The 11,952-nt window shown below is 40.9% G+C and overlaps 1 protein-coding gene across 2 annotated transcripts; it reads right to left on the bottom strand.

Moving 5' to 3' along the window:
- Positions 1-5,547: 5,547 nt before the first annotated feature.
- On the bottom strand, positions 5,548-11,269 carry cdc42ep1b (CDC42 effector protein (Rho GTPase binding) 1b). 2 transcript variants are annotated; one of them, XM_079457485.1, is made up of 3 exons: positions 11,184-11,269; positions 9,246-10,461; positions 5,548-8,259 (listed from the first exon to the last, which is right to left on the bottom strand). In XM_079457485.1, exons 2-3 carry the CDS (start codon positions 9,697-9,699, stop codon positions 7,754-7,756), a joined length of 960 nt encoding a protein of 319 aa, XP_079313611.1. In that variant the 5' UTR covers positions 9,700-10,461; positions 11,184-11,269; the 3' UTR covers positions 5,548-7,753. The 2 variants fall into 2 exon arrangements, with proteins under 2 accessions (XP_079313611.1, XP_079313612.1); XM_079457486.1 differs by having other exon boundaries at positions 10,967-11,233.
- Positions 11,270-11,952: the final 683 nt, after the last annotated feature.

Below are 11,952 nucleotides of genomic sequence, written 5' to 3'. Positions count from 1 at the left end.
TATCTAGATTGAAAAAAGATTTCTGCATTAACTTTAAGTTTAAATGTTAAATGCTGCTTTATCTTGACTTGAATAAATAATAAATCACCTGTATAATCACAAGAAATGCATTTAGGTCTGTGATCGACCTCTTTATGCAATAAGTTCAATGATATTTCGCTTTACTGTAAATGTGTTGTGTGGAAAGAAAACATTCAGTGTTATGAAGAGAATGTTTCAGTTCCCAACATAAATAAACCTTTTAACATCAGATGCTTTTGTTTCATTTTCTTGAGTGTTTTACAGAGACACAACTGGATTCTGAGCACTGAAATAAAACAATAAACCAAACACAACCATTCCTGGAAAAGGAACAAACACAACAATTCCTGGAAAGACATCAGGGTTGTTTAATATTGGGGCAAAAGACGAAGTAAGTTGTGAAGATGTGTGAAGATGAAGTCCAGCCTCATGAGCTTAATATAAAATGGAGTTCAGAAAACACAGTGGACCAACACCAGCAGATGACATGGCAGCCCAAATCATCACTGACTGTGGAAACTTTACACTGGACTTCAAGCAACATGGATTCTGTGCCTCTCCTGTTGTGGAATATTCTTATTCCTTAATCAAGGTGAGTCAATTTTGACAAACGCAATATACAGAGACATCAGGTACTTTGCAAAGTATTTTATTGTCATTTAATCTGCATCATAAGCAATGAGCATGGTGCAGAGCAAAGGCACCCTTTCCTTCTGCACCCAGAGTATATATATGATTACGTGAAACCCCCTCCCTTTGCCCCCTAGCCAGAATCCCGAGCTGGTTTCCGAGAAGTGATGCCCGTTATTCCAAACAGAACATCTTGGCATCTGCTCGAGGGCAAAGGCAGAGTGGTATGACGCGTATAGAGAAAAACATGATAACATAGAGAAGAAAACATAGATAGAAACTTCATAAACATATAGATAGACACATCAAGAAGCTAGACTAGAAAATTTCCATTACATTCCCCCCTTTTATCATATATGATAACCAAAATCTTTATACTATGAGCATGTAAGATGAGCAACGCCCTTTCTCTTACAGGTTTCATTCTTGTATCTAAACAGTTCTTAAAATCCCACTAGAATTGGTAACACCACCTGCTTCAGCCCCACTCCCCAACTTTAGCAATTCCACCACTTCAACAGGCTGTTCAGTCATATCATGAATGTAGAAACAACAACTGACCCTGAGCATTTTACACACACAACGCTTTTCTCTGCGGTGATCACATCTAAAACTAACCTACCCTGCAATCCTAATTCCCTACTTCCAAACTGTTCAATTCTGTACTTTTCTTACCACCTGGTTCTCTGCACTCTGTCTTTTCTTCGGCCTTGTTGGTGCTGTTTGCAACTGTCAACCGGGTTGTGACTTTGCAGGGTGACCCTTCAGCCTTTTCCGGTCCTCTAATCTCAGAGGACTGACTTTCCATGCCTGCTCGAGTCGCATACACCACCAACAACTGTCATTCACTCCAACCTCTTTCTTTTCTATCAGTGCCAATGTACATGCCTTATTGCCTTTGCATTGATATATTGCCATTCTCGTATCTACCTTCTAGCTCTGCTTCTCCTGCCTCCTTTACTGCCTGCTCTGCGGCCTGAAAATTCCTTGGCTGAAATTATATCTGAAGCTTCTGACCTGTGTCTTTCCCCCTCGTCCACCACACCAATACTGACCTGCTTAAACCTTCATCACTTGCTTATTCCCACTCTTATTGGGAAGTTCCTCCCGTTCCCTCATAATTAAGATTTTTCTGAGTTAGAGTTAAGTTTAAAACTTTCTCCTTTGCCTTTTTGTTTGGCCGTCCCAGGGGACATAATGGCCCACATTTTCAAATTTTGTTGCCTTATCCACAACATCAACTGAGGTACACGTACCTCTACACAAATACATATTTGTTCCCCAGTACCTAGCAGAATTTGGGTAACACTTTCCCTCCCCATAGCATTTTATTAAACTTGGAATAAAGTGTTGCACAAAAACAAAATTCTATAATCTCTAATTTCTCTGGGTTCGATGCATCCCCGACTGGAACAGTTGATTCCCTTTGTCAGCACGACCATTGCGAAGAGCCATTGTGGATGCCATTGTGATGGCCCTATGGTTGGAGTTGCCACTCCTTGGACACCTTTTTGCAGTGGGAGGCGTGTCTTTCCCATGACTTCCTGGAAGCTGCGTAATGATTTGTCAGCTCCATTTGCTACTGCTCTTTTGACCTGCACAAATATTTTGAGAGCAAAAACACAAAAACACATTGCCTTGTAACATCCCCCCTTTTGACGCGTGGTCTAGGCCATGCGTCAAAATCGCAAAAACAGGGAAACAATGTTTTGGCAAACAGGTGAGGCCATTTGGGCCCCCCCAAACATTGTCTGTGTATTTACATGAGCACTCCTTCCCGAATGCACGCTCAGCTGGTTCTGCAAAATGTTTGCATCTCTGCAAGAGAAAGAGTTTTGTTAGTGATTTCTGGAGACAATCTGTCTGTCTCTGATGTTGCTTGCTTTGCTGCAAGGTCAGCTCGTCGGCTTCCTGCAAAAATAGTTTCAGATACAAAAGTGTGTGTGTCAGAGTCACACACAACAATGGCAATTGGGAGAATAATGGCAGATAGCATATCAGCAACCGGTGTGATTAAGAATGTTTTTACCATCAGCTTTTAAAAAGTTTCTGTGTTTACACAGTGTGCCACAATCATGAGTTACACCAAATGCATTTCTACTCTCTGTGTGAATGTCTACATTTTTATTCTTTGATAATTTGCATGCGTGTGTGAGTGCAATGAGCTCTGCTGTCTGAGCAGAGAACTGGTCCCTAAAAATGATATCAATTGCTTCTTTGCTTTTGGACTTGCGATGTCTGTAATTGCAGACACGCTTTGCGGACAGCTGTCTGCCACGGTCAGTAATTTTGTGACCCAAAAAACGAACAAATTGTTTTGCCAGCTGGACTTGAGACATTTACTTTTTGTACTTTTCTCTCATCTTTTAAACTGGAAACAAAGGCCTGCGCACCGGTAAATTTGGACATGGCACAACTATGCCTTTTTTGAGAAACTCATTAAATATTGGCCTTATGCCATTGAGGTCTTCTGATTTGAGGCTTCTGTTTTGAGGGGGAATTGCTGTTTGCGTGGACGAAAATTACCCTTGGGCGTTATCACACAACAGGTTCACAGTTCCTAATCAACCAAACATAATATTTTCCTGTTATCAACAGTTGTACGGGCACCTTTACCAAAATTTCTTCATTAATCTTTTTTGTGTGTGAAAACACTTCAAGTCCCCTTGTTGCTGACAGACAGGCATGATTCTCACGATGGGCATGCAACAAATTTGAATATTGCACGTCGTCCCTTTTAACCCATTCTATGGCGTGCGCATATTTGTCAGCAAAACACCCACAGCTCCCCACACCATTGCAATCAACGTCATGAGGCTCTGTGAGGCAATACTTTCTACATCATACTTACGTAATTCAAAACTACATCGTACAGCTGTACGAGCGCTGCACTCGGGTCGTGTTGGTATCATGCTCAATCTGTCATCATACACTTTATGACTCTGCCCAGCCAATGAATCGGGCAGCAGTCAGACATGAGAAACCTGTGTTGAAATTTGACACTCCCCAACTCACATTGCACCCTTTTGACATAAATTATTTTACATTAGAGCCACTGGCATTTAGGGAAAACACAGCTAGTTTAGACTCTGGCAAATTTAAACACTTCTTGTGAATCACAGTAGGCTATTTGTTGCCCCTGAATCTATCAAAAATTCAAGCGGTTTGTTGCACACAAGCATTGTGCATTTTAGCAAAGTTCAGAAAGCGGTTTCATTCATCATGGAATGTGAGCTAAGCAGATCTTCATTGCATACAGTAGGAAAAAGCATTTCTTCATTGCATATGCTAAGGGAAATCATACTCACCACCCTCGGAATGATGCCTCACCTCCTCACTTCCATCTACCTTTTCTTTGACCCCATTGGTCTCAGAGGCTTCGGACAGTCGTTCCGCCAGTGCCCCGTTCTTCCACAATTGAAACATTTCTCTGGATCATAGGTGCTAGAGGGTTTAAAACCTCCTCTCCCTCGCCATCTTCCTATTCTTCCGTGTTCTCCTCCGATATTCATTAGAGCCATGTGGAGTTCTTTATCTTGGGTGTTTTTCTTCTGAAGCTCTTTCTTGCCTGTTTGTCTTTCGGCGTGTACAGCATGACGGATGATCTCGCTCATTCTCGCGCGATCTGGCTCGATGCATGATTTTTCCACTTTTCGTCTCAGCTCTTCTCTGAGGTTCCGCAGAAAAGCGGATCTGAGATGTCCTTCGAACGGACCAATGTCCGGTCCGTCTGCATCAGGTTGAAGTCCAGAATGTTCTTTAAATACTTCCTCCACAGGCCATTTACCCTGTAACTTTCTCAGGTCAGATGGTTTCAGTTTGACTTTCAACAGTCTCTCTAATTCTTTCATTGAGGGTGAGAATTCTTTGCAAAATGTCAAAAGTTCTTTGTCTGTCGGTGCTGGTTGCGCTCTTTCTTGCTTTTGACACACCACGGGCTGTGGTGGAGACGGCACTTGTGCTGGTGGAGACACTGGTGGGGGCACTGGAGCTGCCTCGATCGGGTTCAGATGTCGGTGAGGAGGGACACAATCATCCTCCGGTTGGTGTTTGTACTCAATCATAGATGGGGGTAAAGAAGACAGAGGGGTTAAATCATTATATTCAAGCAAAACAGGGTACAATGGAGTTTTCGGTGGTGGCAGTTCTTCAAATGCCATTTCTTTAAAAACATAGTCACGTCTATTTGCTTCCTTTTCCCATAATTCTAAACATTTACACGCTTCGTCATATTTTTCCCTTTCTTTTTTGGACATTTTAAATATGTCCTTTTTCCCCATGTGTTCTCTTATTTTCACTAATTTTGTGGTACTAAATGTACCGTTTTCTGGAAAGTTAGCTTTTTCTATTAAATAGGGTACACCTTGTAAACTTCCCGTTCCCCACCTTTTCCTCATTTCTCTGTATGTTGGTTTATCCATATCATTTCTTAGTAGTCCCCCAGACTGTTTAGAATCTCTCTCGATTCTGAGTAGTCTCCCCTCTTTAACCAGACTGTTTTAATCAGTCCCCCAGACTGTTTAGAATCTCTCGATTCTGAGTAGTCTCCCCTCTTTAACCAGACTGTTTTAATCAGTCCCCCAGACTGTTTAGCGCTAAGTAGTCTCCCCTTTCGTTCCAGACTGTTCAGAAATCTATCTGACTCACCACTTTTCCTTTTTGTGCCTTGCACTGAGTTCTTTTGGGATCACGTCAGCCTGGGGTCCGGAGTAGAGTTCTCTCGTCCCTGTATGGGGTTAGAGCTGGATTTGCTATGTCCAGGATGATCAGTCAACTCTAGTCCGTTCTCCGTCAGCCTTGTGATCCCATCCTCGTCGCCAAATTGTTGTGGAATTTTCTTATTCCTTAATCAAGGTGAGTCAATTTTGACAAACGCAATATACAGAGACATCAGGTACTTTGCAAAGTATTTTATTGTCATTTAATCTGCATCATAAGCAATGAGCATGGTGCAGAGCAAAGGCACCCTTTCCTTCTGCACCCAGAGTATATATATGATTACGTGAAACCCCCTCCCTTTGCCCCCTAGCCAGAATCCCGAGCTGGTTTCCGAGAAGTGATGCCCGTTATTCCAAACAGAACATCTTGGCATCTGCTCGAGGGCAAAGGCAGAGTGGTATGACGCGTATAGAGAAAAACATGATAACATAGAGAAGAAAACATAGATAGAAACTTCATAAACATATAGATAGACACATCAAGAAGCTAGACTAGAAAATTTCCATTACATTCCTCTCTTCCTCCAGACTCCGGGACCCAGATTTCCAAATGAAATGCAAATGTACTTTCATCTGAAAAGAGGACTTTGGTCCACTGTGTTTTCTGAAGTCCACGTTCACCGCAGCCATCTACCAGGACATTTCATCACTTCATGCTTCCTTCTGCTGACAAGCTTTATGGAGATGCTGATTTCATTTTCCAGCAGGACGTGCCAAAGGTACCAAAAGCTGCTTCAGTGACCAGTGGTGTTACTGCACTTGATTGGCCAGCAAACAGCCTGACCTGAACCCCACAGAGAATCTATGATGAGAGACACCAGACCTAACACTGGAGATGACCTGAAGGCTGCTATCAAAGCCACCTGGGCTTCCATCACACCTGAGCAGTGCCACAGACCGATTGTGTCCATGCCACGCCGCATTGATGCAGTCATTCATGCAAAAGGAGACCCAACCGAGTATTGAGTGCATAGAAATGCACATACTTTTCAGAAGCTTGACAATTCTGTTTAAAATATACTTTTTTTATTGATCTTATGTAATAATCTAATTCTCAGACACTGAATCTTGGGTTTTCATTATCTGTAAGCCATAATCATTAACATTTCAAGAAATAAAGGCTTGAAATATTTCACTCTGTGTAATGAATCTATATAATATATTGGTTTTACTTTCTGAAATGAGTGACAAAAAACATTGACCTTTTTCACGATATTCCAATGAATTGAGATGCACCTGTATATTTATAACTTCACCTTTACAGGAATCATTTGGAAATTTCCTTTTCAAAACTGAATTTACTTAATTACTTTATAGATAGAAACCAGCCAACAGTCTTTAGAGCGCACTTCAATGTTTTAACACTATAGCCTTTATTAAAGCAACATTCATTGTTTATCAAACCTTTCTTTAAAACATTCACGTTTAATTCAATTTAATTTGATTTATAAAGAGCTTTTCACAATGTGCATTGTTCCAAAGCAGCTTAACAGGAGAAAAACTGAAAAACACAGAGAAGGTCAAACACAGTACATGTGTTTAAAGAAGAGGCAAGATTATTCTAGTAAATAATATCTAATGTCAGCATCTCCTGGTGGTTTATTTAGCATATTCTGCATTAAGTGAATGTTTGGCTGGAAAGATGTGTCTTTAATCTAGATTTAAACTGGACGAGTGTGTCTGATCATCTGATAATATCAGCAAGTCTATTCCAGAGTTAAGGTGCTAGGTATGAGAAAGCTCGACCCCCTCTGATGGATTTAGTTATTCTAGGTGTTATCAAAAGTCTTAACTTTTAAGCATTGCTTGGAAATCCACTGCGTTTCATTACATTACAATGTCTAACGTCTGTCAGTACAGAATATACAGAGACATTACTGAGCCATAAACAAACAGTTTACAGATTGTCCTTCAGTAAACTCCGCCCTCAAGCAGCCGATCGATGATGTCATCATCACTTACTGCAGTAATGGAACATACTGATATATGGAAGAGAAATGTTAATAAATCTTAACCATTTTAAAATATTTAGTATAGTCTTCTGTAAGTAGATGTAAATAAACGTCACTGTAGATGTTATGGGCAGTTCTAAACACACATACATTTGACATTTAGGCATTTGGCAGACGCTTTTATCCAAAGCGAGTTACATTGCATTATCCTACACATTTATACACAGGTATCCTCAATCCCCTGAGATCAGACCCACAACCTTGCATTGTTAACGCAATGCTCTGAGCTACAGGAAAACATACATACACATCATTCATCTCACCTTTATACACAACTTTAATTGAACATATGAAGTTTTCAAATGAGACCTGGAGAAGGATTATATGATGGTGTGTCTGCTGTCTGGAATCAGAGATCAACTCTGGATGCATTCATACGTTGATCTCTTCCTCCGTTTCAGTGAAGGTGTACAGCGCCCTCTTGTGTCTGAAAGATGAAGATCTGTGATGCTCCTCTTTTACCGATCCTCCTCTTCCTCCTCCAAAGTGATGCGCCAGCACGTCTGCAGCCTCCTGAAACCTCTGAGGTTCAATCCTGACCTCCTCTCTGACCGGACACATGTTCAGCTGTTCATCTTCATCTTCATCATCCTGTGGAGAGACGGATGAACTCTCCTCCTCCTCCTCCGTATCCCAGTCCTTACTGCTGCTGAAGAGACGTCTGGAGCTGTCAATCAAAGCCAGAACCTCAGTCATGAGGGAGGGCCCGAGGTCCACGGTGAAGGAGGTGAGAGAATCAGATCGTGTCAGTGTCATGTCGCTGTTCTCAGGCAGTGAACTCCGTCTGTAGTCTGAACACAAACTTCCAGACGCTTCTCTGAAGTTCTGATCCATCCGAGAGAAACGAGGCAGTGTGACAAATCCAGAGTCCAGAAGACCTGCAGAACATCAGATATCTGAATACAACTGATCTCTGGTCAGTCTCAATATTACATAGTAAAACTATAATGAATAATATAAAGACTAAAGTAATATTCAAACTGAGTTGTAATTGTGCATTGATAAAAATAAACATGTTGCTTTCCTGTAATATTTCAAGGGATTTAAAAGAAAATGTCCTATCCAAGACACAAAGTCATAAATATATCATATAATCCATCAACGTGCTTCTTTATGAAACAAGTGTGATGTTCAATGTCCAGCAGGTGGCGGTGTGTGTGTGTTTATATACATTCACTGCCCTCATGTATTGAGTGTGCCTGTGTGTGTGTGTTTATTTTGCTTGTGTATTCAATGTGCTTTCATGTATTTCATCACAAGAGAAAATCCAGAAGACGTCAAACAGACAGTCCAATGAAAGCATCAGGGCACCACACACACGTGAGTACCTTTGTTGACATGGTGATTCTTTTTAATTGTTACTTCACAAGATCACGAGATGTTTAAGGCCATAGCAATAATTTATTATTTGTAAAAGTGTCTTTTGTGGGAGAAAATTATGGTTTCTTGTAGCCCGATACATCAACACTGTTAGCTCATTTTCATAATGATCCCACTCTTGGTTATTTACACCTATAACCGTGATATGATAAATGCTGCGTGTTCATAGTATTTGAGCTTAAAATGGTCACCTCTGTTACCGTCACCACTGTTACCTATGAAGATATGTAAAAGAATGGACCGATGTGTTTGTGTGTTCACAATAAACGCAAAAACATACAGAATCTGTATTCTGTCGCTAATAAGCCAAATAAATGTTTCATTGGTTGTTTTGTTCTTTAAACGTATCATAAAACGTTTGCGTAAGCAGCGCAAACCTTATGGGTTTACCTTAACGTACACTCAGAATATTCCACTTTCTGGAACAGAGGATTGTTCAAAACAAATAAAAATGAAATATGAAGAACAGTATTTTTGGTCTTACTGTAAGAGAGGAGCGAGTCGGCAGGTGAGCTGATGGAGGTCGACAGTAGCGGCCTCTTCAGGCCTCCGTTGGAAGCGTCCAGGTTCAGCTGAGGCAGTGAGATGGCGTTTTTAATGATGGGAGAGACGGAGGGTGGAGGTGAGGAGAGGTCACGTGACCCTCCTCTCAGTCGGGCCGGAGGATTCTTCCGTACGTGTCGTAGCGTTCGTGACAGAAAGCGCGTGGGCCTTGACCCGGAGGGTGAATCTGGTTCTTCATCGTTCGCTGGACCTCCGTGGCTGCTGAGAAATGAGGTGTCGCCAAAAACATCTCCGCCGCGGCCGACGTGCATCGTGTGCCGGAAGTCCCCCAGGGGCGGACTGATCATGTCCACGGAAAGGTCGCTTTTAAACCGCCGTCTGCTCTGAGACGTGGACACCAGTCCTTTAATCCCCGGCAGTTTTCCCAAACTCATACTGATACAGTGACTTTCAATAACACATCCAGAATATCGATGAACAAGAGAGAAATCTGTTTTAAATGTGATGTGGTCTGTGAGTTTCTCAGGAAATATCTGATGAAATCCAATTCAACAAATCACAAAATATGAAGTCTCGGTTTAATAGCATATTCTAGAGAATTATTTATAATTCTCAGATCGAATCAGTTTGGCCTTTCTCACTGAAGAACATTAAGACAAAGTGTTTCAGGTATAAGACACGACCGCTAGTTCTCTTTATAAACTCCATCCATCACACATCTATTAAAAAACGATTTATCCTGACCGTTTATAAATAACCTGATAAAGACGTCTAATAGGATTCACCAGGAGTTAACACACCTCTTCACGCACAGACTCACTAAACTCTGACTGACAGAAACACACACACATCAAAGATATCGTTTGAAATGTTTTCTTCAAATCATATTTTCCACCCAATGTCTTTGACAGCAGACGTCGAATGCTTTAGGGATGTGAAGTTCTGTCAGATCAATTTGAGTTGAGATGATCCGTCTGTCCTTCAGTGAATGTGTGATGTTCATCTGACCTCTGATCTTGTGTTTGTACACCGAGACCACCGCAGACCCCAAACAAACCCACATGAGAATAATCCCGCTGCGTCTCGCTGCCTTTGACCGGCTGAGATTATGTGGATTATTCTCTCTTCACTGGAGCGTCTCGTTCCATTTACTGAAGTCGTCTGTCAGTCTGTGTTTTATTTACACGACACGCGTTCTGAGAAAGACACAAGAAAACAGACTAAAGTGATTTTATTCAATAATACGAGTCGTGTCACACAAATGAATCACTTTATGATAATCAAATTAAACCCAAATGTATGTCAAACTGCTGTCTAATATCAAAGAGATTGCATTTACATTTACATTGAGTCATTTAGCAGACGCTTTTATCCAAAGCGACTAACAGAGAGTTCAGGGAGCAATTCAATTCAATTCAGTTTTATTTATATAGCGTGTTTCACAATTTGCATTGTTCCAAAGCAGCTTTACAGGGGAAAATAAGAAAAAGAAAGGGATAAGCGATCTGTCATAAAAGAGCAATAGTACATTAGGTGCTAAAATTGAAATGAGAAAGTTCTCCATTAGCATTATATGCACAATAAATGACGTCATCAAAATAAAGAAATACAGACACTCCACGTGACTAAATCATGTTATTATAAGAGGTTCATCTTTGACATTATAACAGTTTGATAACATTAAAACACTGCAGTACTCACTTTAGTAAATGAAGTATATTACAGTATTCAGGGCACTTTCTGTAGTAAACACTGAAGCCTAATGTCATATCTCAAGGAATATTGATACAGTTTACAAAAGTATTTTATAATGTGGGCAGTGATTAAAATAATAAACATAACACACGTCAATGAAATAATAAAGCGTCTCAAACATGTCAAATCTTTCCTTTTATTCTAAGACATTTTCTCTTCTTACCGTAAAAACGCAGATCAGCGTCACATATTCCGCACGCGCTGTCTGAAGTCTGTGTGTGCGCGCAGCCGTGGGACGGGCACGAGCCCGGTGGGGCGGGAAACGTAACGGGTGCACGCGCGGGCGTCTGTGACCGGAGCAACATGAACACGTTCAGAAATAAAGTTTTTATAAGAAAATAAGTTTATTTTCTTATAAAGAAGCTGAATATAAAAACACGCGTGTTACACGTTTATTTCAATGAACTGCGTTTTCCCCTCTTATACACTTATTCTGTAAAATACACATTTGAGGTTTTTCTCATGAGCGCAAAAGATCAATAAATCGACATAAAACACGTTTTACCTCAAGTTTTATTATATTATCAGATTGGGGTGAAGTGACAGCAGTTTTGGTGTTTGTGTTGTTGGTCAGAGATGGTGAAGTTGGACTGGATTATTCACTCTCAGATATAAAATAACATCATATTAATAACACTGAATGACTTATGCATTGATGTCTTGATGGATGATGATGTGTTTGGTTCTTGACTGCAGGGTTTGTTTGAATCATTTTCTCCTACGGGTGATTCAGGAGCAGTTCTTGAATCTAAAGTGACATGTTTGCACCCATAACAAGTTTACAAAGAGAGTGTTGTATATGACACAGATATTTCCAGAAACATCTCTCTCAGATCGGCGGCGACGGGTGTCAGGACAACCAGAACAAGAATCTGGATTTCAACGAGCTTTAAGACTCCAGAGAATTCTGAGACTTGAATGAAGAGAAACTA

Source organism: Barbatula barbatula, assembly GCF_947034865.1.
Source record: "Barbatula barbatula genome assembly, chromosome: 5".
NCBI classification, from domain to species: domain Eukaryota; kingdom Metazoa; phylum Chordata; class Actinopteri; order Cypriniformes; family Nemacheilidae; genus Barbatula; species Barbatula barbatula.
The sequence above is the reverse complement of the archived record's forward strand: the minus strand, read 5'-3'. Positions and strand labels throughout refer to the sequence as shown.

Coding starts and splice junctions, on each gene's coding strand:
- cdc42ep1b (XM_079457485.1), bottom strand. CDS start 9,699: ATGAGTTTGGGAAAACTGCCGGGGATTAAAGGACTGGTGTCCACGTCT. Junction 8,260..9,245: donor CGACTCGCTCCTCTCTTACA/GTAAGACCAAAA, acceptor GATGTTCTGCAG/GTCTTCTGGACTCTGGATTT.